This window comes from Mustela putorius, unplaced genomic scaffold (assembly GCF_011764305.1).
Source record: "Mustela putorius furo isolate JIRA1106 unplaced genomic scaffold, ASM1176430v1.1 tig00537350_pilon_pilon_pilon, whole genome shotgun sequence".
In the NCBI taxonomy this organism is placed as follows: Eukaryota; Metazoa; Chordata; class Mammalia; order Carnivora; family Mustelidae; genus Mustela; species Mustela putorius.
The window spans coordinates 9,454,738-9,481,154 of NW_025422471.1; the positions used below are offsets into that span (position 1 = coordinate 9,454,738).

The window sequence follows — 26,417 nt, forward strand, 5'->3', positions numbered from 1 at the left end:
ACTTATAAATATTTTCATCTATGTCAGAATGAACTACACAAAGTTCTCTTTTACATGGTATCATGTATCAATTTAAGAACAATAAATACAGCTTGTGACTGCATTTGCAAAATAAAGTGAGGGAACTGAATGATTAAAAATCAAGCAGAAAATTTCTAAGCCCAATTTCTTAATAAGGAATTACATTTACTTTATTATGTTGATTTTTGTATTTCCTTATTTATTTTGCCTGAGCAAATAATGTTGAAAAAGTTACAGGCTTGAAGTTTCTTTTATATGAAGCATAGCTTACTGGCCTTCTATGTGTCCCATTAAGTTTATAAGTAGCACTACTAAGTTATCAAGTGGATCATTTTTCTCAAAATTGGAGATAATTTGAAGAAAAAATGGAGGTGGATTTCAGGGTTCTAAAGCTGTCAAAAAGTCCAGTAAGAAAATAATAAAAATATAAGAAAGTATGAAAATTAAAAGACAATGGAAAAGTAGATTTAATTAGGAGATAATACAAACCCTAGAGGGTCTTCTAGATTAAACTGACTGGGTCAAAGAGATATCTGAGTAGATAAATATGCCATCCTAATTTTTGACTGACATGTTGGTTCTTCAAGCAGTTGACACTTGGTTTTGCTCCTCAACATCCGTCATGCCTGGCGAAGGGTTTGTGTCTCCCGTCCACATCTCTAGCAGTTCTCTTCTGAAGTGTAGATCAAGAAACAGAGCAGACCACAACACATCTAGACTCTTACCTCTTGAAACTTATATTGTTTTGGTCCTAGACTAGACTCTAGTGAAATTAGGTGAATTTTAAGAACTTTATCCCTTTAAAGGCAGCATAGGTTGAAAATTAAATTGTATGAGAGAAGTATTATAAAGATACAAAACTCAAATGACCAACAATTGAAGCAAAGGTTTGATATACCGATTTCAGAAAAAGAAAAAGCTGGTTCAACTCATTCAGATTAAGATCAAGCAATGCTGAGACTTACAAATGCTATATATTTGAGGGAAATAGTTACCATTACTGAATAAAACCAACAGAAAATATATAATTATGCCTTACCCAAATTTATCATTATATAAGCAGCATGGTAGATAAAAGTAACTTCAAATTCATATTAATAAGAATGTATTATAGAAATACAGTTGTGGGTTATTGAACAGTGTACGTGGAAGGAATCTTAAAGCACAGGTATAAGAAATGTCTTAAGTACTAAATCATCCCCATGTGATATATGTCTTCCTCATTGTTGAAATTCATATTCTTTAATAACAAAGCTAAGATTGATTTAATCTGACATAACTTTATATAAAGGGCTCCCTGCAAAGAATGATCTTGAGGGAAATTGTCAAGAAAAACTTAAATGTTTTATTCAGTGTAGCCAACTTAATGAATTCTTATCAAAAGCATTGGTTTCTTAAATCAGGAAGGAAAAGGTTCCCTGAAACGGATGATTAAAGAAACCAAATGCATCTTAAGTTATCCTGATAGTTAATGTTTTGCTTGGAAATCTTGTGTGGGAGGGAATAAGGGGAAAAAAAGACCAAGTCATTTGGTTTCCTGTGTATTTCTTTTGATTGGAGCATATTTTGCTAATAAAGATCTTGGAAAGAGTTGCCTACTATGTCCATGTAACCAAAACAGTGTGATGAAAATGAGGGCTTTTTTTTTTCCTTATTGTCCAGATGTTTTAAAAATATCCAGGTGCTTAACATCATGTAGAGAAAATATAAAGATGATTAAATATTTTACTTTGATGTTTACCGCTCTATTGTCCATTTAGCTAAATTGTCAGTGCTCTTAATAATTTGAATATGATACAATAGATCCTGTAGAGACATAAGAAGTATTTTCAGAGGAAGAAATATATGTAGTTATTAGGTTTATTTACTTTTTTTTTTGGTCATAACTTGATGGTTTTCTATTTTGGTCATTTCAGCAAACGATAGGACATTATTTGACTGTTACGGTGCCTTACGGTATTTCTTTTAGGTGATCATATCTTCTGGAGCGGCCTCAGGTTTGATTTATGGGGCACTTCTAATGCTCCTTTGGAATACAGTTGTTCTTCGGGCAGTTCCTCAAATTTTCCAAAGGTGGCATCTGAGATTTATCTAAACCAGGAGGTTTCTTGGCCCTCATTTTTCTTTAGCCCCAGCAATGACAAAGAGCAATGGCTGCTTCAATTGGATGTAAGAAGAACACTTAGGGTTTGTCTCAGAAGAATCAAAGATTTCAGATCTTCTGAAAGATTGTTTGTACTCTTAGGGGGTCTTAAGAGGGGTCAAATGGCTTCTAAGAGTTCCTTAGCTAGATGGTTAAGGGATTGTATTAGGGAGGCGTATGTAGTTAAGGTAAAGAGGCTCCTAGGGTTTGTAAAGCTCATTACACTAGGACTTTAGCTGTTTCTTGGGCAGAGAGGTCGAAGGCTTCCACATTGGAAATTTGCAAGGTGGCCACCTGGGCTTCTCTTCATACTTTTTCATAGTATTATCTCTTGGATGTAGTCTCTTCCACAGATTCAGCTTTTGGTGGGAGGTTGCTTGTGAGCCAGAAAAGAACAGTGAAGAAAAGAAAGACTTGTAGTTCCCACTTAGAGCTGCCAACAAGGCAAGTTGCTTTGTAGTGCACACAATGGGAGCCTATGAAGACCAATTTGGGTGTGAAAGTGGATGTCACAGGGAAGTACTGCCAACCTCTACTGTCTATGAAAGAAAGCGGCAGTGTGGAAACTAACCAGAAATGTAAAATGAACCACAGCGAACTCTTTAGGGGGGAGACTGTTTAGCAGCTGGCATTCCTGTGACCCTCTGCACTCTACTGAGGTCCTTAATCTGGGCATGCTCTTAAGGAAACCAGTGTTGACTGCATACAAATAAGTATGTTTTAGCGTGATGAGCCAAACATGGGCTACTTCTCTAGATAATGCTAATAAGTGTATAGAGTTTTCAATATATATTTAAATCAATGAAATAATTTGTCACATGTTCACAGAGCTCATTAAGTTTGACAGTGCCAAATTTTGATATTGACCATATTGAATTCCAAACAAATGCAAAATGCCACAATTCATTAAAACCACAAGGTATCTTATTAGTCTAGAATCAATCTTACTAATACTACCTTAAAATGATCCCTTTGGCTCTTTACATAGGATTAGGCTTTTAAATTATTTTTTAATTTGGGAGGGAAATTATATTTGTAACTGCTTGATAATTCATTTTATGCCTTACTGTAGAACTGCTCACTAGCAAAAGAATTCTTGGGAAGCTTTTCTTTTTTTCTTATTCATCTTGAAAATAAGCAAGTGGTTTGTATAAACATCAAAGCATGTTACTTTCAGTGAATAAGCATAATGTATTTGGAAGTGAAATGATAAATATAAGATAATTAACTTTTTTAAACGTCTTAAACTATAGCTGCACAATGGCAGATAGTTATTTCCAGAAATAGAACTGCAAAGCCTGTAGTTTGAACTAGTATTATTTTTCCAGAGTTAAATATCTTTTTAAATTAGCTGGTTTTATGAGCTCTCTGTAAAAAAGTAAGATGACATTAACAATCTAAGCATTGTCCCTTCATGTCATTAACAATTTGATCTTTATTGTTTTTTCTTCTTTAAAATTTGTTTTGAATAGTAGTCGGTGCATATAGTAAAACTTTGAACAAGATAAAAGAGTATATAGTGAAAATTAAGTCTTTTTCCATTCCAAGTTGTCTAGTTTTCCTTTCCAGAGACAACGACTTTTGTATATATCCCCAAGTTAAAATAACGTGATATCTTGTCCTACTATGCAGAACTTCTTTTTTATTAACAGTTATATAGAAAGATCTCATTCTTTCTAATAGGCAAATAATTTTCCAATGGCACATGTACCATAATTTAACCCGTTACTCACTGATGAGCATATAGGGTTTTGTTTTCCTCTTTATTTACTACCACAAACAATGATAGAGCAAATTTCCTTGAACTTTGTCTTAAATGTGGACATGCCTATCTGGACAGTACATTTCTAAAGTGAAATTGTGAAGTGAAAAGATATAGTGGTTAAGAGGATGAAAAGACAACCCATAGACAGAGCAAAATATTTGCAAAACACATATCTGATCAAGGACTTGTATCCAAAATATACAAAGAACACTTAAAATTCAATAAGAAAGCAACAACAAAAACTCAATTAAAAAATGAGCAAAAGATCTGAACAGACTCCTTACCAAAGAAGATATACAGATGGCAAATAAGCATATGAAAAGATGCTCAACATCATATGTCATCAGGGAAATGCAAAGCAAAACAAAGAGATACCACTACACACTTGTTAGAATGGCTAAAATCTGAAACACTAACAACACTAAATTCTCAGAAGGATGTGAAGCAATAGGAACTCTTACTCTTTGCTGATGGGACTGTAAAATAGTATAGCCTCTCAAGCAGATGATTTCATTGTATCTTACAAGCTAAACACTGTCTTATATTATCTAGTAATCACACTCTCAGATATTTACACAAATGAGTTGAAAACTTACGTTCACATAAAAACGAACACATGAATGTTTATAGCAGCTTTATTCATAATTGGCAAAACTCAGAATCAACCAAGATGTCCTTCAGTAGATGAGTAGATAAATAAGTTGTGGTGCATCCAGACAATAAAATATTATTCAGTGATAAAAATAAATGAGATACCAAGCTACAAAAATACATGGAGGAATGTTAAATGGATACTGCTAAATGAAAGAAGCCAATCTGGAAAGACTATATACTACATGATTCCAATTAAATGACCTTCTGGAAAAAGCAAATGTATAGAGACAGTAAAAAGATCAGTAGTTGCCAAGAGAAGGGCAAAGGGGAAAAGAGGTGAATGCAGGGAGCACAGGAGATTTCTAGAGCAGTGAAATAATTCTATATGAAACAGTAATGGTGGATACATGACATTATGCACTTGGCAAAACCCATAGAATGCACAACACAAAGAATGAATCCTTAATTTCAAAATGAATTAAAGGTCTAAATGTGAGGCCTGAAACCACAAAAATCCTGGAAGGGAGCATAAGCAGTAATTTCTCTGACATAAGCCCTAACAACATTTTTTTTGATATATCTTCTGAGGCAAGGGAAACAAAAGCAGAAATAAACTATTGGAACTGTATCAAAATAAAAACTTCTGCACAGTGAAAGAAGCAATCAACAAAACCAAAAGGCAACCTGGGAGAAGATATTTTAAAATGATATATCCAAGAATGTGTTAGTAACCAAAATATAAAGAACTTATTTTTTTCAAGTTTTTATTTATTTATTTTAGAGAGAGAACAGAAGCAGACTCCCTTCGGAGCAGGGAGCCCAATGCGGGCCTCGATCCCAGGGCCCTGGGATCATGACACAAGCCAAAGACAGATGCTTAACCAACTGAGCTACCCAGGAGGCCCCAAAATGTAATGAACTTAGAAAACTCAACACCCAAAAAGCAAATAACACAATTTAAAAATGGACAGAAGACATGAACATCCTTTTCCAAAAAAGATGTTCAGTTGGCCAACAGACACATGAAAAGATACTCAATATCACTCATCATCAGGGAAATACAAATCAAAACTATGAGGCTATGAGGTATCACCTCATACCTGTCAGAATGGCTAAAATCAAAAACACAAAAAAAGACAAGTTTTGGCGAGGATGTGGAGAAAAATTACCCTCTTGCATTGTTGGTGGGAATACAGACTGGTACAGCTACTCCAGAAAACAGTATGGAGATTCCTCTAAAATTTAAAAATGGAACTACTCTACAATCCAGTAATCAAACTACTGGGGATTTACCCCAAAAATACATAATCATTAAAGGGATACATGCAGCCCTATGTTTATAGCAGCATTATCTATAGTAGCAAATAATGGAAACGGACCAAGTGTCCATTGATTGATGAATGGATAAAGAAGATGTGAGGTATATAATGGAATATTATTCACCCATAAAAAAGAATGAAATCTTGCCATTTGCAATGACATAGATGGAGCTAGAGAGTATAATCTTAAATGAAATAATGAAATAAGTCAGTCAGAGAAGGACAAATACCACATGATTTCACTTGTGTGGAATTTAAGAAACAAACAAAAGAAGAATAAATAGGAGAAAAAGAGTGACAAATCACGAAATAGATTCTTAATTATAAGAGAACAGACTCAGATATCAGAGGGGAGGTGAGCACTGAATGATATGTGAAATTGTCGAGTTGCTATACTGTACACTTGAAGCTAATGTAACCCTGCATGTTAACTATACTGGAATTAAAATAAAAAATTAATAATTATTAATTAATAATTAATAATAAAATACGAATCCTAATATAAACTATAGACTTTAGGTAATAATCATCAATATTGGTTCCTTAATTGTCAAAAATATACCACACCAAGGGCACCTGGGTGACTCAGTTGGTTAAGTGCCTGACTCTTGATCTCAGCTCAGGTCTTGATCTTAGGGTCATGAGTTCAAGCCCCTAAGTGGGCTCCTTGCTAGGCGTGGAGCCTACTTTAAAAATATATACACACATATATATACTACACCATTGTAAGATATTAACAGTAGGGGAACTGAGGATGGAGAGAAAGGGAATATATGGAAACTCTGTACTTGCTACTCAGTTTTTCTGTAAGCATAAATTTGCTCTAAAAAATAAAGTCTATTAATTTTTTTAAAAATGGACATTTGAGAAAGAGTGCCAAGTCAGTTTGTCACATCTATTTTGACTGCTAATGATATTTTTGTTGTGCAGAATTTTTTAATGCAGAATTATGTTATGGCTTCTGCATTTTTGTCCTTCCGAAAAATCTTTTTTACATAGATCTTTAAAACAATATTCCATATTTTCTTTTAATAGCCTTAAAGTTTAATTTTTCTTTATTTAAAAGTATTTCATTAATTTAGATTTTATTTCAGTATTAGAATTAATTATTTATAGTACCATTTTTTTTAGAGGCATAGTAAAATGCAAGCCATAGAGAATGCATTTGGGGGCACTTGGGTGGCTCAGTCGGTTAAGCATCTGCCTTGGGCTCTGGTCATGATCCTACAGTTCTGGGATTGAGTCCCACATCGGGCTCCCCGCTCCTTGAGGAGCCTGCTTTTCCCTCTCCCTTTGCCTGCTGCTTGTTCCCCTTCCTTGTGCTTTCTCTGTCTCTGTCAAATAAATAAAATCTTTTTTTTTAAAAAAAAAGAGAGAGAAGGCTCTTTAGGTTAGATGGTATAACACTGATCTAAAATCCTCTCTATGTTGTAGTATCTGAGGAGAAATGAAGCAGGATTCCTAAACTACAGTCCATAGGTCTTTGGGGTTCATGAATGCACTGTGCAGAGCGCCTGGGAATTCCCACTGTGTGTGTGTGTGTGTGTGTGTGTGTGTGTATGGGGGAATGGGTGTATGTGTGCACAAACCTACCATGCAATCGTACTTTGCATTTTGGATGGAGTATTCTTTCACTAATGAAGTTCTCAAAAGTGTTCACAAATCCAAAGTGATTAAGAACACTGGAGTTGAGGAAAACTTTTCCTCACAATACATAAACTGATAAAATTTTCAAAAGGATATTATTGCTTACCAAATGGAGTATTTACCTTTCTATGAAATGCTTTTGTAAATTATACTACTTAAGAATCATTCATGATTATGCTCAGAGAGCCACATTTAGAAAAACAGAAGACAAAAACCCTACACATCTTCTAGATGATTATATCTGTCAGAAATCCCACTGATAAGAATCAGTCTTTGAACTTTGTTTGCTCAGGACATAAGCAGAAACCAATTCTTAAGATCCTAAAACTTTAAAAAAAAAAAAAGGCATCAAAGTTTATAATTAATCATCATATATCAAGACTAAGCAAAAACAAAAGGTAAATGCTAACTCATTCATTTCAAATTAAACTATAATTAATAGACCCTTATTGGAAAAGTGGAAAGATTTCTTTTTTTTTTTTTTTTAAAGAATCCTTACAAGTCTTTTTTGTTTTTTAAGATTTCATCTATTTATTTGAGAGAGAGAGAGTGAGAGAGAACATGAAAGGGGAGATCAGAGGGATAAGCAGACCCCCCATGGAGCTGGGAGCCTGATGAAGTACTTGATCCCAGGATTCAGGGATCATGACCTCAGCTGAAGGCAGTCGCTTAACCAACTGAGCCACCCAGGTGACCAATTATTCTTAAAGATTAATTTTTGGCATATTTTTATTACATTTTTGTAGCTCTAATTTTTTTCCCATGGGAAAGACTTCCTTAATTCTAAAAGATAAATATGTGGAAATATTTCCATTTTAAAATAAGATCATTTCTTATCCCAGGGTTTGTGTCTTTCCAATGGATTATCAATATACTTATTAATAGTGTAATTTTTCCTGATGTGCTGATATTTACCCATGTACTTTTGTTCTTCCTCATTTCAAGAAAAGAAGTATTAATGTGCTAAGGAACATCACCATTCCTTAAATGCACCATTCTTAAGTTTAGAAGTTAAATTTTTAGGGACGCCTGGGTGGCTCAGCCAGTTAAGCATCTGCCTTCGGTTCGGGTCATGAGCCCAGGGTCCTTGGATAGAGTCCCATATCAGGCTCCTCACTCAGGAGGGTGGCCTGCTTCTCCCTCTGCCTGCTGCTCCCCGTCCTTGTGCTCGCACTCTCTCTCTTTCTGACAAATGGATAAATAAAACCTTAAAAGGAAAAAAACTTAAATTTTTAAATGGACAAGGAGATTAATGTTACTCTGTACTGTCATCCTACATTCTCAACATGAAAATATGTTAATGACAAAGGGATCTATATTTTACAGATTATATATACCTGTATATCAAATATCAATATAGATAGCATATAAATGTCATCAAGTTGTATGTATGGAAGGGGGCTCTACATATTTTGATCCTGTAGTTTGATTGTTTTTTTAAGTTTTTATTTATTTATTTGACAGAGAAGAGAGATAGCGAGAGAGGGAACACAAGCAGGGGGAGTGGGAGAGGGAGCATCAGGCTTCCTGCTGAGCAGGGAGCGTGCTTCTGGACTCACTCCATCCCAGGACCCTGGGATCATGACCTGAGCTGAAGGCAAACGCTTAATGACTGAGCCACCCAGGCACCCTGATCCTCTAGTTTCTGTAATGGTGACATCACCCTACATCTTATTGACTATTTTCTCTGCATCTTGATATATGTGTCTGTGTGTCTATACTAGACAGAGCTTTTCTACCAAATTAATTTTAACCCGAGTCTATTAATTCCATCTGGTATGGTTTTTCTTAATGTATGCTTTTGTGTTTGTTTTCTTTAGGAATTTTGGACCCATCCAGTCAAGAAGTTATGATAGAGAAACCCAGAGCAAGTGAAACCAGAGTTCCTTCAGAGCAGTTGCTACCGGTCAAAGAGGTGAATGAGGAAAGAAGGGTGGTAGTTTTTTATCAAGTGTCTGTAAATCCTTTATGAACCACAGTGTCTTGAGTTTTACACTTTGCCACTAAAGAAAAAATTTCCTGTTTGAAAATTAGCTTATAAGTTCTGGCAAAAATTGGATTTAGTGGGGATGCTGCTCTCTTGCCTAGTCTGTACCCTGGTAGAAGTAGGGCGCTGCAAGTGAAGAAATGTTTGTTCTTCTCCCAATTCACTGGCTACACTTTGAGAATTTGTGCTGTAGATAATTGTTGAGGGCAAGAAAATGGACAATAGAAAGGAAACGAAAGAGGAAAGAACAGCTTGAACCGGCCTCTTATTTCAGAGTGCCCTGCCTGCACCTGTCTGTTCTCTGATCCATTACCACTCTTCCCTGCTCTATTTTGTTTTATAGAGAACTATGCCTTCCAGGATTCTAGGAATTTGGGGCCCATGGAAGGCTGTGATAGAGGACTAGAGGGTAGATAGAGAGAAACCAGGGTACGTCTTCTCCTCTCTCTGTTTTAGGAAACATTCCCTCCACGGACCCTGCTCTCAACACACAGCTCCACCTGTCAGGTCTGCATTACCTTTAACTGAGGTTGGTAGCCCCAGGAACTACACTCCCATATACAGTCCCTTTGGTTGTTCCTCCAGCCCTAGAAGTGGCAGTGGCTTCCTACTCTGTTAATATCTGTCTTGCTCCCTAGCCCATGTTTAGCTCATCAAAATTCCATCACTTTTAGTAACTAACACCCTACATTAAAATTCTTCCTCATGAAATACATCATATGGTTTCTGTTTTCTGAATGGATCTTGACTGATACAGCAGGTAAACATGTAAAAGGGCAAAAAATGGGCACCTGGGTGGTTCAGTTGGTTAAGTGCCTGCCTTCAGCTCAGGTTATGATCCCAGGGTCCTGGAATTGAGCCCCACATCAGGCTCCCTGCTCAGCGGAGAACCTGCTTCTCCCTCTTCCTCTCCCTCTGCTTCTCCCCCTGCTTGTACTCTCTTACTCTCTCTGTTTATTTATAAATAAATAAAATCTCTAAAATGAAATTTTAAAAAATAGAATGGCAACCCCCCCAGAGTTTTAAACAGAGTTTAATTTAGAATAGAAGGGAAATAATAAGGAAAATGGAAAGTTATATATTATGCCTTGACCCAAAATCCGCATAGGTATTAAAAAATTAGCTTTAGGTAATAGAAGAAGGGCATTCATTGGTTACCTCTTTTGTGCACAGAACAGAAAGCGACGTTATATCCTCTTCTTGGATCAACTAGTAAACTTTCTCTGTTCTAACTGGGTATGTGTGATGAGAAACATCAGATGGGAAGAGTAGAGTAGGCAAATAGTATTTCATGCAAACAGCCTTCTAAGAGTTGATTTGAATAGTAAAAGTTTCCAGTTTTCTTTTTAAGAGCAGCTATTAATATGCTTGGTTTTCTGTATTTTGAAAAAAGAATTCAGATGGGTCAAGATATTGTAATCACATATAAATTACCATGACCAGAGGTAGTCATCATTGCACAAAATACAGAATCGTCATTTAGGTCATAGCAATTAATGACACTTTTTACCAGAACATATTTCCTTGATTGGATGAATGATTTTAATGAGTAGAGATGCCCTGGTGGGGAGAATAAGAAGCAAAGATTTGTTGTTGTTTTTAATTTTCATGGAGTTAAGTTGCTTCTTACATTTCTTTCATAAAATTCCAAGAAAATACTATTAGAGCGGAGGACTACATCCATTTCACTTATAAGAAAGGAGATTGTATGAGCTGAATAGTTTCAATTATTGAGTAATTTTATATAAAACTAAGATGAGAAATGTGTTTTTAGACCCTGTGATGTTAAAGGTCCATATATACTTCAGAAAAACAAGTTAAGGATCGCATGGGTGGCTCAGTGGGTTGAGCCTCTGCCTTCGTCTGGGTCGTGGTCTCGGGGTCCTGCATTGGGTTCTCTGCTCAGCAGGGAGCCTGCTTCTCCCCCCGCCCCCCGCCTGCCTCTCTTCCCCCGCCCCCCGCCTGCCTCTCTTCCTACTTGTGATCTCTCTCTATCAGATAAATAAGTAGAATCTTAAAAAAAAAAAAAAAGAAAGAAAGAAAGAAAGAAAAGTTAAATTACACCATAATTATATATGTAGTGAAAATGAGAGCTACTTTTTTACTATAGATTTTGATTTTAGATTTGATAATTGATTATACTCATGGAGTATATCATGGAATTATATGGAATTTCAGCTCTAGAAGATGAACATCTTTATTACTTCATACAGTATATATAGAAAGCACTAAATAAATGGTGACTGGGATGTATGTATAGGAAAACTAAGCTAACGACCATAATCTCAGTAATTTCAGACCGAGAGAAACCATAGATATCATCCAAAAATCAGCTCTTTTACTTTTCCAGCCAAAAAACTGAGATCCAGAAAAATAGGTAATTCAATCAGGCATATTGAGCCTCGGGTCTTCTAAAGTTGGAGTAGGTGAATTATTACAGTAAGCAAGATTACATTGAAACAGGGAAAATTTAATCCTAAGTCTGGGCTCACCTACTACCCACAATTTTTTAGTACTTAAGAGAATGTTAGAGGACTTGGGGATAGTATACGTTCATAATTATATGGAGCCCAGACCCCAAGAAAAAAGAAGACAAAACACTACCAGTCTCCATTTACTACCTCCTCTCCCACTCCCCCAACACAGAACAATGCAGAGAATTTTAATTCCTCATTTCTTGGAACAAAAGTAGGGAAGAAACTGAATAAAATTCTAAAGAAGTAAAACTCTAGAAAGGTGCCATGATGTAATTTCTCTGAGAAATTTCTTGTTGCTCTATTTTGGCTTGTCTGGATTTCTGAGAGTGAAAAAGAAATAAAAGGTTGAATATTAAACTCTGTCTTATGTTATGTACTTGTTAACAATAAACTATAAAAAAAACTATAAAAATCTAATTTAGGCTTTATTAAATATATTGAATTTAAAGATTGCTTTATGTGATAAACAGTAAATGTAACTTTTAACTTTCATAAAGATAGTTTTATTGAACTATATTTAAAAGATTAAATTTTGAAAAAAGTTTTTGATTAAATTTACAGATGAATTAAAATGAAATGCCAGTATATTACTCTTTGTAAAGAATACACATGTTTTTGTATATTGCTTTATTTGCTGGGTAATATTTTTCAGGTTGTAAGAATGGTTTTGCCATTTATCAAAGAATACCTATATTCAAATGCTGGAAGAAAGTAATAATTTTATATCTATAACAATATGAACACTTGTTGCTGAGTTTAAGATTAATATAACTTCATATAAATTTATATTTCAGGCTACTTTACTAGATTTTGCTTGGCGAAGTGCATTTAAAAAAGTGTCTCTTCCCATGGCACATTGTATAACAACAGCAATTGAAGATTTTTCCACAAAAATTCTCCAGCAGGAACAGAATGAAAGGACTTTAGCTGTAACCCATGCTATGAACCTTGTAAATGTGCGGGAAGTTGGGCAAGACAGCCATGTGGTTCCTGAGGAAGAGCAACCAAAGAAAATTGCAAAGGCAAGTATCAAATGAAATCGTTTCAAATCATTGACTGCCATAATGAGACTTTTTTTTTTTTTTTTTTTTTTTTTTTTTAATATAAGACATTGTGTGGCACCTGTTGGTAGAGCATCTGACTCTTGGTTTCGGCTCAGGTCATGATCTCATGGGTGGTGGGATAGAGTCCTGTGGAGTGCTCCATACTCAGCCAGAAGTCTGCTTGAAGATTCTCTCGGTCTGCCCCTCCCCACCACTTGTATTCATTCTCTCCCTGTCTCTCAAATAAATAAAATAAATCTTTAAAAAAAAAATATAAGAGGTTGCAAAGGGAACCTACAGAACAATATTGGAGTCTCTATGCAAATACTTGGTATTTAACTCAATACCAGATTTCTTCTCAGGTGTCCGTGGGCCATGGCCACTGGCAGCAAAGAAGATTGAAACCTGTGGCCGCCTTGTGGCTCCATGAATCTCAGGCCCTTAAAACAGAGGCTTCTGTGACTTAATGGAGAGCTGGTGAAACTGCCTGTTTGGGCTATACCTTTTAATGACTTCAGGAGAAATTTAGGAGGTTGAGGGAATTACTACCTTTTATTGGTCTAGGCAACTTTCAAATCTTTATTTACATGCTAATGCACATTCTATTTCGTTAACATCCATCTTGCATCTTTGTGTGTACCTTGAGAATCACAGATCATACTGAGAAAGTAGGAAGTCATTATGCAAATAAATAAATACAGTTACTCAGTATTAAGCCCACAATGAGTTCAGCAGCTTATGATTGGGATGTTTTTAAAGGAGCATTCTTGGGGTGCCCCGGGGGGTTTTGTCAGTTAAGTGTCTGCCTTCCGCTCAGGTCACGATCCCAGGATCCCGGGATCAAGTCCCATATGGGGCTCCCTGCTCATGGGGAAGCCTGCTTCTCCTTCTCCGTCCACCTCTCCCCTAGCTCACAGTCTCTCTCTCTCTCTCAAATAGATAAAATCTTAAGAAGAAGAAGAAGAAAAAAAAAGAGCATTCTTAAAGATGGCCTCCTACCGCCAGCCTGGGGCTCCAAAACATTCTCCTGGGAACACTGTTGGCAAATTGGGCATTCTGGCAAGTTTTGCCTTCCCATTGCCCATAAAGAGTAGATTCATAATAACGACTGAAAAGCCAGGCACATCACTCTGAAAGTTGCTGACTTCTTACCAATTAAAAAGATACTGTGTGATATTGTTTCTGATGCTTCTGGATTATTTAAAATAAATCAGTAGACCTTGTGTATAGGTGGTGATTCAGAAGAAGACACTTTACGAAAATTCAGCAAGGAAACTAGAATAAGTTCAAAAATAATGCAATCAGATTAATATCAAGGATGGATGTTTTCCAAGTTCTATTAACTACAAATAAAGTATTGTCATGCATGCTATTTCATGAGTTTTTCATAATGTCCGTCTAGAAAGCATAAGGTTTGAAGGTTATATAGAGAGAAGCATCCTTTTGGTATTTCCTTATTTGACATAAAACATTTAACTTTCTACAAGAAACTGAGAAATTAATTATTATAACGTCATGTCTTTATATTTATGCTTGATGTCAAATTCATTATTTAGGAACTTGGCTCCCCTATACATTAATTACACGGTGCTGTCAGAGTACAAATAACTCAGTGCTACATTTATTTCTCCCTAGTTTTGTTCTGACATCATGGAAAAACTTGACACAATGCTTCCACTGGCTCTGGCATGCAGAGATGATTCTTTCCAGGAAATTAGAGCAAACTTTGTGGAGGCCTGTTGTAAAGTGGCAGCAGCTGTCCTGGCGAGACTGCAAGAGAGAAGCAAGGAGTTTCCTTCCAAAGCACCCCTGACCAACTTACACACATTGCTCTCCACAGCGGTCTATGTCTTCCAGCATTTTATGCAGTATGATAATATGATGAAAGAAAACACTAAGAAGTGAGTGTCAATTACATTAGGTTGATGGCTTTGCTTAAAGGAATGTGTAATCTTTGGATATCACTGTAGTGAAATCTTGATGATAATATTCGAGAAAGAGAAAACTATAATGAACACAGTGAATGACTTTCATTTGTCTTGACTTGAGCATGTCAAAAAGGTGGAGCATGGGATCGATTAAACCAGATACCTAGATTAGGAAGGAAGACAGTTCCTCTTTCTAAAGGCCTGCTCCAGAGAGAAATCCATACATTTTTCCATATTCTGATCTGGAGCAACTATTTTCCGCATGCTATTTATGACCTGACCAAACAGACCCTCTCCGTTTCATAAGGCATACTGCACTGACTACCCTGGAGAGGATAACTAAGCTTGTTTTTGCCCCTCATACACACCACTGTGAAATAGGCACTTCTCTCTTTTGTTTCTACACAAACAGAATTTTAGGACTTACACAGTGAATAAATGCATTTTCCATCTATTCTACTGACCAATGTAAATGTACTTCAGAGCACCCATGTAGTAATGAGCTGTCCTTAATATTTGGCGGAAAGCATCTAGTGGTCTTAATTCTCACATAGTAGTAGTCTAAGAAGACTGTATATTTTCTGGAAATAGGATAAAGATGACCACACAGTCTTTCTGGAGACCCTTGTACCCTCTAGGAGGTAGCACAGCCCTTTACGAAAGGACCATGTTCACCTGGCTGTTCGGCCAGGTCTGACAATCTCTTCGGTACTCCTGACACAGCATCTGTAGTCCCTTGCTTAGGAAAGAAAGCATAAGAAAGTGTGATATAGACAACTGAAGATAAAAGTAAAATAAATTTGGCTTGATGCAAAATATAGCTCTTACATTTTTTTAATTCCTGTAAGTAGTCAGATACGGTGAATCATACTTGAATTTATAAACAGAATGTGCCAGAAATCACTATATTTCTGCAGAATATTTTAAAACAGTTTATGAGATAATTGACATCTACAAAATTACAATTTTTAAAACAAAAAGAGTGTGTTTGTGGGACGTGTGATAGCTTTATAAAAGTTGGTTCTGACAAATGCATGTTGTTCTCTATAATAACGATACCCTAATGCCTAAATGATGCACTGATCTATAATAATAGGCTTACAAAGAATACTTTTATATTTGAATGATGTATTGACAATGCCGTTTGTCTCAAGTTGAAGTGCATATTTGTGGAACAGCAGATGTACATTTTCAAAGGACTTGCAAAACAAAGACCGGCTTTTTTTTTTTTTTTTCTCCTTGTTGGAAAGTGAATGTGGATGCAGACTTCAGCATTAGGAGGAAATGAATGATTGATATCTAATAATCAAAACCATTTGTAGTACTGGAGATTGTTACCGCCTACTGCACAGGCCTTAAATCTCTGTCTCTTTGATCATTCCCTCTGAACAGACCCATATTCCTGGTGCCTGTCCAAAGATATCAGGAATTCATCAACACTCTCCAGTTTCAGGTTACAGACTACTGCGTCAGAGTTTGTGCTACAAGCATTTTACAGGATGCTGAGAGCCACCACTGGGATGACTACAAAGCTTTTTATGAGGTGTGAAGTTAAGTTTACTATCCCTCCTTTTTACACAAATATGCTTTACTGCCTACCTGCTTTCTGGCTAATTAGAAACATGAGCTTGGCATTACTAACACATGAAGGCTGTTAGGATAATATTTTTTAAATATTGAATTTGTACTTAGGAGAAACACTTTTTAAAAACCTGAAATAGCTAGACATCAGAACTCTCCTTCTGCTTAAAAGTAAAAATAACTTAATTTGAGCTGCAGCATATGCTATCTAAGTTGGAATGTAACGGGATACAATGAAAAGTCAAAGAGATAATGCCAAAATGCTACAACTTCATATTTTTCTCCAAAGGGACTACTTGTGGGTATCTCTGCCCTTCCCCCCCTCCCACTTTTTTTTTTTCTAAATGTCTCTTCTTAAGCCACTTTATTCTTTGTACATACTTTTTGTTCCTCCTCTCGTTGTATGTTCTTATGAGGGTGATTTAAGACCCATCTGATCATTTATAGCTTACCTATTTTCATTTAGCCTGTGTTTTGAAATCCCAAACTTCCACTGAATTAAAGCCTAATGATTCCCAATACAACCGAACCCAGCATCAATTAAAATTATTCATCGTCAGGCTTCAATCCCATTGATTATACATAAGCCCCAATATATGAAGTTGATTTTAGGGCAGAGTGAAACATTTACAATATCTTAATAAAAGATAATCAGGGTTTCTAAAAAATTCATTAGTCAAGCCCAATTTCATTAGCTTTCCCAGTTTACCCTTTCCTTGGGATTAAAGCTTATGATCCTTGTTTTTCCTGTCTGTCCTGATGGCTATGGAGTCCTGGGGAAACTAGAGTGGAGTATTATTCAAATAGCAAAGTCACTCTTGTCAACCCCCTGACACCCAAGGTTCCCGTGGCTCTATTTATGCCTGAGTTATAATCATAACAAATGTTGCCATAACAGAGAGAAGTAGTAAGAAGATCTTTTAAAGGACTTTCCACTTTTTCCAAGGCCATTTCATCTCTCCTTTAGAGGCCCTTCCCGGATAGTTTTTCTTTTTGCAAGAGCATTCACATAGGGTTTTCCAAACATGACACACTTCAAACAGCAGCGAGCAGAATGAGCGCGAGAAAGTGGTGGTGCAGCTGGCAGCCCGAGATAAGAGGCTGAGTATTGGTCTTCCCCTCTCTTGCCAGTATCCCAGCTTCCTTATTTGCCTTGAGGTAAACAGAGAGATTGAAAATGAGTCCATCTCCGGTTTCAAACTATTTCAATATGTCAGTGTACTAATGAGCAATTTTATACGATGTTTTCGTTGAGGCACAAGTATCCTTTCAGTCTATGTCTACGTCCATTGGGCTATTCTGTTTTCTCGTATGCAAAACGGGAGCTAGAAAAGTTGTACGGTATAAATAATAAGTGGATGCGGTGAGAACCTGTTATTGAAGTTACCAAGTATTAAAAAAACAAAAAACAAAACAAATTACCATGTAACATGCAGCTCTTAGATCTTATGACAAGGCGTTAGCTTCAAAGACAGAAATAACGAGATAGTTACCCTTTGATTACATGGTACCATAGCTTCCATATACTTACATGGTCAGTAGTTACAATTTAATTGCAGAGTTAGTGGTTGTTACTTATGCTCAGGAAAATAAAGTGATACTGCTTTTCGATTTACCAAAAATAAGAAACTGCTAAAAATAGCGACAGATTTTTAAACTGTTTTGACAACTGGAGTATTTGACAATGGTTTTATCCCGTTTACTGCATCCTTTTCTTCTCCTCTCCCCATTATTCCAAATGATTGGTGAAACAGGACTATATGTTTTTGGCAGGGCCGTTTTGAGAGGGAAGGAGATGAAATGTGCCTGACTGGAGGCAGAAGGTGGGAGAGCCATCTCAGGGGAGCCTATCACCCTGTGCGGAGGGTAATAAGGAAATAGCGAAAGAATTTACAAGATATGAAGGAATATTGGGTCGTGTTTTGTGACATCAGCTGAGCCCTAGATGCATTATTTCCCTTCTCTAAACTGTCAGGTTTAGAGAGTCAGAGTTCAGTTTCTCTCTGATTAGGTGCTGGTCAGACGGCACAGTGGGTGTTCAGATTACATGTTTAAAATTAAGCTTTGAGTATAGTTGCCATCTGCTCAATTTTAGCAACTTGTGTTTTCCAATAGTCAAAGAATAAAGAATTGTCTGTTCAAAGATAATATTGAATGGCTTATATAATAAAGCCCAGCTGCTTGTTTCCTGATATATAATCTAAATAAAAGCTCACATCTGTTTACATTATGGTGGGTCTACAAAAATAACAGATGTTTACTAGCAGAATACTTTTGAAATGACAACAAATAGAGAAACAGGTCAGAAGAATAAATGAGTCACATTTAGTTTAATGAAAACCCTTGCGTATATTATTACAGTTATACATACTTCGAAGGGAATTGTGAGAACAAGGACGAGTTTGGAATATTTTTAAGTAAACACGAAGTTTACACTTTAGAAAGTCTCAAAAGAAGTATTTTTCAGTTTCAGGGAACGAACTCTACATGCCTAGTTACTTTTATTTTCTCATTTATTGTTAACTATTAAGGAAATTGGTTCTCATTTTGAAAAATACGAGAAATCATGTTGGTCGCGTTATTAAAAGCACCTGTCCATTGCTATGGAGTCATTCATACTCGTTGTTACATCAACTGAAGCAATTTTCTTTTAATTAACAAACAACACAGAAAGTATGACAAAATCAAGCTCTAAAAATCCTTTCCTTGGAAAATTTTAAAAAGCGTTCCTTCACAGAACACACAGCAAGGGAAGCATAAGACACTCTAATTTTGCTACTTCCACATGAATTTTGTAATTTTTTTTTCTTTAACAGTTTTGATATACATCCATTCAGAAGTCAGAAGTGGTCAAAACCTCCTCCTTTGAACCTGACTGTTGCACATTTTGATGCTCTAGTTTCCCACCCAAGGATGCTGGTTCTACTCATTTATGAACTCCATTTGAAAGTCAATAGAAATTAGCCATAAATTATTCTTATAGTGACTATAGCAGATTTTAGAAATCAGAGCAATTATCAGAAGAATAATATGTAAGGAAAATACTGATAGGCATATCTGCATGAGAAACTTATCAACTTTTGGTATAAAAGAACAAAAATTTTTTAATCATGTTTGAGAACTGTAAGTAGTGGGCAAAGCAAGAATTTTCAGTCAAAGAGGATTACTTAGAGATAAAATGTGAAGCTTTGCTCATTTAATTTTTGATATGGCAACAAATAAGGTAATATTTGAAAAACACATTCTCCTCTTCCCATTTCAAATAGTTTTTTTTTAATCTGCTTTGAGGAAAATGAGGTCAAACTACTAGCATATCTCCCTGGGAGCCTGTTAACTCATTAATGCTTGTAAATCACTTGAGGCCACCTTCTCATTTCTTCCTGTTCCCACTGGCCTTAGCTGCTCCTGGATCTTCCTCTGTGGTCAGGGAGAATTTGGTACCCACAGAATAGGTCTGTAGTGGGTGGCAAGGAAGGAGAATCTGGCCCCTTAGAAGTATGAAATACTGTAAAAATGCTAAGAAATGATAACATCTGCCTAGGATTTACAAACTTGTAAAATCAGACCATTATGGTATCCGTTTCTAGCATGGTTATTAAAAACCCACGAATGCAGTAGCTTAATGTAATAATCTTTAATAGTTATCCATCCCCCTCCTTGGTTTCATGCATGTTGATAAGTATGTGGTCTGTAAGTTTATTTTTTCTCCTTTCATTTCATTATAATGTGTAATCTCAAACATCTATTAGAATGACCTCCTATGATGATAATAGTCTCAGAAAAATACACATACATAAACAATATTTTTAATTATTAAGATTTAATTTTCGAAGAACCAGCCCTCTATCTTAAGCTAGCATGACTTGTTTGGCAGTTGTAGAGCTGATTGCTTAAAATAAATTTTAAACCCCAGGCTGGGAGTGGGTAAATCAAGATATGCTAGGTTAAAAGCTTGTGGTCTGGATTTGCACTAGAATATCTGGTCTTGTAATTGAAATAAAACATATGTTCCTTTGTCAATAGGATGTTTTACATCTTGTCAAAAATCTTTCTTGGTCATCTAGTGTGTCAGACTCTCCAGCTATTTCCTTTCAGCCTGAACTAATTATGTTCATAGGAAGCAAACTGACATTTTGGAAGATGTGATTCTATTGTTTTATGTGTGGTGGTTTTGCCAGGGGGAAAGATGCTCCTTCTCACTCCAGATGTGGCATTATTTCTTCTGCGCTCTTCATCATGATCTCTGGACCATTCTGCCCCCTAAGTTAGCCCAGGTGATCCTCACAGAAGTGCTGGAGAAATCTTTGGGTCTACTGGCCTCCAGATATGCTCGGGTCCATCCCAGTTACAAGAGAACTCCACAGATCAGGTAATTGAAGTTGTGAAAACCATTGCTTTTCAAGAACGTTTTCATCAACTGGTATAAAGCAGAATGTAATTCTGAATCTCATGACATAACTTCTTGTATATTTAACATGTTTCTAACATCTGAAAGGAAATTGTATTCAACTCTCCTGAGATACTTAAGTGGAAATGTAGAACTTCAATCAAAATAACTTTGCTCTTTTTCTCTTCTTAAAATTGTATATAGAACCCACTTGTTCTTAAAAAAAAAAATGATTCAAGCTGTATTACAGTCTAAGACATTTATATACAAAGGTTATTAAATAAGATAAAGAGGGAAAATTGAGGCCTGAAATGGAGAAGAAAGCAGCAGTACTCTGATGGGCAGTTAAATTGACTTTGAAATTCTAGGCAACCAGGGAATTTTAGTTTTCCTTTTTGTTTTTTAAGTTTTTAAATCGTGTCGTTCATCTTCATAAGGAAACTCCTTTGTCTAAGTATATTCTAATCCCTTATTTCTTTCTCTCCTTTATTTTTTCCCTTTCTTTCTATTATGTACTACTGAAAGCAAGTTCAGCAAAATGTGAAATCACAGAAAATGAGGAGCAGCAGTCACAGGGTATTAATGATTAAACTATAGTCCAGGTCTGTGAAACATCTAGGCAATGACTACACAAACGCGCATAAAAGACAACAAGGGTCATATCAAGAAAAGGCTTTATTTTATAAATAGTCTCACTAATGTGATTAAGATCTCTCTGTTCTTCAGATATGTATTAAGAGGAACCTAAAGATACCAGAGGCTTTTTTTTTTTTTTTTCAGTAGGAATTGTTTCCTGATCATGTTCTTGTAAAGCACTCTGCATTTGAAGGGTACTTAGGTCCTGCTACAGTGTTTCATAAATATGGTATTTTGCAAAAACTGTTTTGAATTACTGACCAAGCATTTTTTTTTTTAATCATTGAACTCAGAAGAATAGATGGCAAGTTTTTTTCTGAGAGCAAAGAGTACCTTCATTCTTTTCCTGAGTAGTTTAAATCATTTTTGACTATGAGGTGGCGAGTCATTATGAGATGTTTGTGAAATCAGATTTACTGGGTAGTATATTTAATTAAATGTACTGTAGAGACTTTTGGTTTTTGATTTCTGGGTGGCTATATAAAAATGGCATGAAAAGATAAAATAAATAAAGAATTTTATTTGAATGGTTAAGACTAAACCGCTGTTACTCTGGAAATCAGTGTGTGTGTGTGTGTGTGTATTTATGTGTGTATGTACATATATCTTGCATTTGCAATTGCTTAATTAACTATTAGAGAAAATAGATGCAAATTGCAATTAAACCTCCCTAAAGGCAGTTATTGATGTTTTTAGTATTCTAGTGGCATCCAGCTGTCACATGACTAAAACCATATGTATCATATGTAATATCTGTTACATGTTATTAATATATGTATAAACTTATTTTATATATATATGTAATAAATTTGAGGCCAAAGTCTCATTTTTTTAAATTTTCATACTTTTTTGTTTTGTTATCACTTTATGATTTCCATAATCTATTCCTTGAACACTGAATTAAAAGAAAAAAATTAGTTGAGGTTTGTGCAACCGATTCATATACCAAAATAAACAGATCTTTGAGTCTCTGTTAAAACACAGGGAAGATAGAAACAAAGAAATGAGTTTATGAATGAGATTATAAAATACAACAAAATTTCCACAACTTTATTCAATATTAAGCATTTCAGAACCTATAGCCTTCTCCATTTGTGCTTCTGGTCTCATTTTTTTCTTCCTCTCCCATTTGCTGTGGAAACATGTTACCCAATCTTGTAACTTTCTTTTGACAGCCTATAGTTGGATAAGGAAAACTGTTCTCCTATCAAAATTTTAGCTATCATTTACATGTGGATAATAGCAATTTTCTTTTAATCTGGCTCCTCTTTTGCTGGACATAATTTCAAGGAACGTCTTTTGAGCTTGAACAGTATCCTAAAAATGCAAAATAAATCTTAAAAAAAAAAAAAGAAAGAAAAAAAAAAGAGGGGCACCTGGGTGGCTCAGATGGTTAACCATCTGCCTTTGGCTTAGGTCGCGATCTCCAGGTCCTGGGATCAAGCCTCACCTCAGGATCCCAGCTCAGCAGGGAGTCTGCTCTTCTCTCTCCCTCTCCCTCTCCCTCTTCTTCTTCTTCTTCTTCTTTTTTTTAAAGATCTTATCCATCCATTCGACAGACAGAGATCACAAGTAGGCAGGGAGGCAGGCAGAGGGAGAGGAGGAAGCAGGCTCTCTGCAGAGCAGAGAGCCCGATGCGGGGCTCGATTCCGGGACTCCAGGACCATGACCTGAGCCAAAGACAGAGGCTTTAACTCACTAAGCCACCCAGGTGCCCCTCCCTCTCCCCCTTCTTGAGCTCTCACTGTCTCTGTCTCTCTCTCAAATGAATAAATTTTTAAAATCTTAAAAAAAAAAAAAAAAGGAAAGTACTCCTAAAACACTTTAGTACTGTAGATAGACCTCACCATTCCTAAAGATAATGGTATATGAGTCATCTAACACCTGGAAACTCAAATGCTAAGCTTTGGTTCTTTCTATCTGTCTTTGATCTCTGAAGCCCTGGTATCTAACCAAGTATTTCTATTCTTACATATGTTTAATATAAGAGATATGAATGATAGTATATATAGCAAGCAGAAAAACAGTTTTGTTTATCATGAATTTCTTTTGCTTTCCAACAGACTTGATGTCACAACAATTTTAATATGCACTGAGAACATGTTATGGTCAGTTTGCACGTCTGTACAGAAGCTTTTGAATCCTCATGAATATATAGATGATAAAATTTTTAAAATTCATACACATTGTAATAATTTGTTCACAACATTAGTCATTTTGACTTCACCCTTGTCTGAATTATATCAGTAAGTATCAAACATATTTTCTTTTTAGCTATTATGATATGTAAATAATGTGACTTAAAGTTATTTTCATTCTACTTATTGAATTGTGTGAAGTAGCAAGTAGAAATATTTTGAAGTGCATTTTCGATATTGTGAATTGAGCCATTTTACAAAGTGAGCTAATAATTGTGTTATATCTCTATTGGTCAATCTTACTCAGATTCTAAGGCCCCAGTAGGATCGGGGTGCTCTTGAGCTTCACTATTTGAGTTGTTTAAATGATTATATTAATGGGTTGCTTATCTCAAGCACAGCTTGGTACTTTATGAAGAAGAAAATCATATCTAATGGCTTTTTACTTTTAAAAGTGTTTTTTAGTTTTAATTTTATATGAATTGCTTTGCTCTAATAGAAAAATTTTAAGTTGGTACCAGAATATTCCCAAATCTGGAAGAAACCTAATGTTTCTACACTTTCAGTTAATCTGCCATACATTTGCTTTTTTTTTTTTTTTTTTTTTTTTGGTATTAGGCTATAGTGTCTGAGCTAGTAATGGCAGGTGACAATAAAAATAAGTAATTGCTTTTTTATTTTCTGTCCATTTACTTATTTTTTAAGTAAACTCTATGCCCAACATGTAGCTTGAACTCACGATCCCAAGATCAAGAGTTGCATGCTCTACTAAGTCAGCCCTGTGCCCCAGTAATTGCATTTTTTTGGAAAAGGAGATGGAATTTTATTGAATACAATGCAAGGGAGGAACAGCCATAAGGGGAAAGGAGAGACTGTCTGCCAGGAGGCAGTGCTGGGGATCCATAGTTAAGAGGAGTGGGGAGGTATGGGAAAGTATGGAATTTTCCTTTTTTAGGAGCTGTGTGGTGTTTTCAGTAATCCATTGGCCAGCTAGGGCCTATGGATATTTTGAGATGGGTCCTTTAATGAGCTTATTTGCATTCCACCCTGTGGTCACTGTGGACCCTTTACCTTACTCAGTTTTTCATTGCTCAAGCCTATTGCCTAAGGTGTCCTCCACATTCCCCCATGATAGATCAACAATGACAGATCTTTGGCATTTGGGTGGAAGTCTCATCTTCAGTAGCTCCTTCATGCTGGACGGGAGCATACTGTTTCTACCTAAACTTGTTGCTCCGTCAGGGGTTCTGTGCAGGTATAGACCAGAGCATGGTATTATATTAACCTGTGGATAGGCAATTTGAGTGAAAATCCCTGGTGGACTGGTCCATGGGATTTAGGGTGAGGGATCTGATGGTATGCGCTAGGATCCTTGTTGAATCATCATTCATACAGAATTGTTGGATTCACTCAGACTCGTGGGAACGTTTTTGCCTATAGATCAAAATGGCAGCTGAATCTCGGGGGACAAAGGGAAAAGGGGGAGCCTGAAAGAATCAAGGTAGCTGGGAGTTAGCAGTGTCAGGAAAGGGTCCCGACCAAGTTTGTAATGTGTGTGGATTCACCCTGAATGAGCTGCCCCTACCAAATCCACCATATGTTTGGAATTGAGGCCTCAGGAGGATGGAGTGGGAGAAGAGAGGAAAGGGGTCCTTCGCCCTCACAGTCTCCAGAGTCCGACCTGTTCACCCTCAGACCTTCAGACTACACTAATGAGTGCCCCCCACCCCGGCCAGAAATCTATTACGTGAGGTGTGCTAGGGTTAGACAGCAGAAGAGCCAAAAAGAGAAAGAAGAGGGAGGGAAGGCAAAAGGGGAACTGGCTCCCCCTGGAGCTTCAGATTCTCACAGAAGAGAAATCTCTGCTGGTTACCCAGTTCTCCAAGGTCGTCAGTTCCCCTAAGGAATACTAGAGTCTGTCCACTGAGGGAAAAGTCCTGAGAAGTTCCCAGAGAATCCAGGGTAAATCCCAGGTCAGCAGAGGTTCCAGGTGAGGGCTACCAAATGTGGGGTGATCCATCAGGTGAAAGAATTTACCCAAGGCAGACAAAGGAGACAGAAGTTTATTAATACACTGGATGGGAGCAATAGGCAGGACAGCAAAGGAGAGACTCCTCAATTGCATTTTCAAAATGTTGAAAGATTTTACATAGTAAATAAGATTTAGGGAAATTAAAAATTTTGGACTAATTTTCTGGTTTATTTCATTTGAATTGGTAATATTGTAGAAGACATTGAAGTAGATTTTATAATAAAACAATAATACAATTTTGTTTAAACTCTCCTCCAAAATAGTCACTTTATCCTGAGAGACTAGATAATTGCATATTCTTAGTTTCTTGGATAGGAAAAAGTATGCATATTTCTATTTCTTAGCATAAATTGGGAAAAGTATTCCTTTCTGGAAGATTCTGGTAAGAGAAATATATAAATCTTGATTTTTCAGTAAATTTTGAGACTTTTGTGTTAGAAATTCTACAAGTAATTAACAAGTTTGATTTCAATTTCCCTATAATTTTCACCCACTCTGACTTTCAGCAAACCCATTGTTTATAGATTGTTTCTTCTGGCAACCCTGTCATTGAGAGCTAATTTTAGAAATGGAGAATTCTTTCAGAAAGGGGAAGAAATAGTGAGATAAATTGCCATAAGTTTGGGATTATATGCATAATAGTTCATAATCATAAAAAGCTCAAGGTCTGAAGCACATAATAAATCCTAGTAAACTCAACTGATTTACCATAGATGAAA

General features: G+C 36.1%; 1 protein-coding gene across 4 annotated transcripts in view; it reads left to right on the top strand.

Moving 5' to 3' along the window:
* KIAA0825 (KIAA0825 ortholog) overlaps positions 1-26,417 on the top strand; it is a 410,770-nt gene that overhangs the window by 112,129 nt on the left and 272,224 nt on the right. For all 4 annotated transcript variants that reach the window (XM_004769904.3, XM_045074529.1, XM_013044496.2 and 1 more), the window contains 6 exons: positions 9,310-9,404; positions 12,748-12,975; positions 14,632-14,897; positions 16,317-16,467; positions 20,684-20,874; positions 23,592-23,774. In XM_004769904.3, the coding sequence (XP_004769961.1) occupies positions 9,310-9,404; positions 12,748-12,975; positions 14,632-14,897; positions 16,317-16,467; positions 20,684-20,874; positions 23,592-23,774 (1,114 nt within the window). The remainder of the gene's footprint in view (positions 1-9,309; positions 9,405-12,747; positions 12,976-14,631; positions 14,898-16,316; positions 16,468-20,683; positions 20,875-23,591; positions 23,775-26,417) is intronic.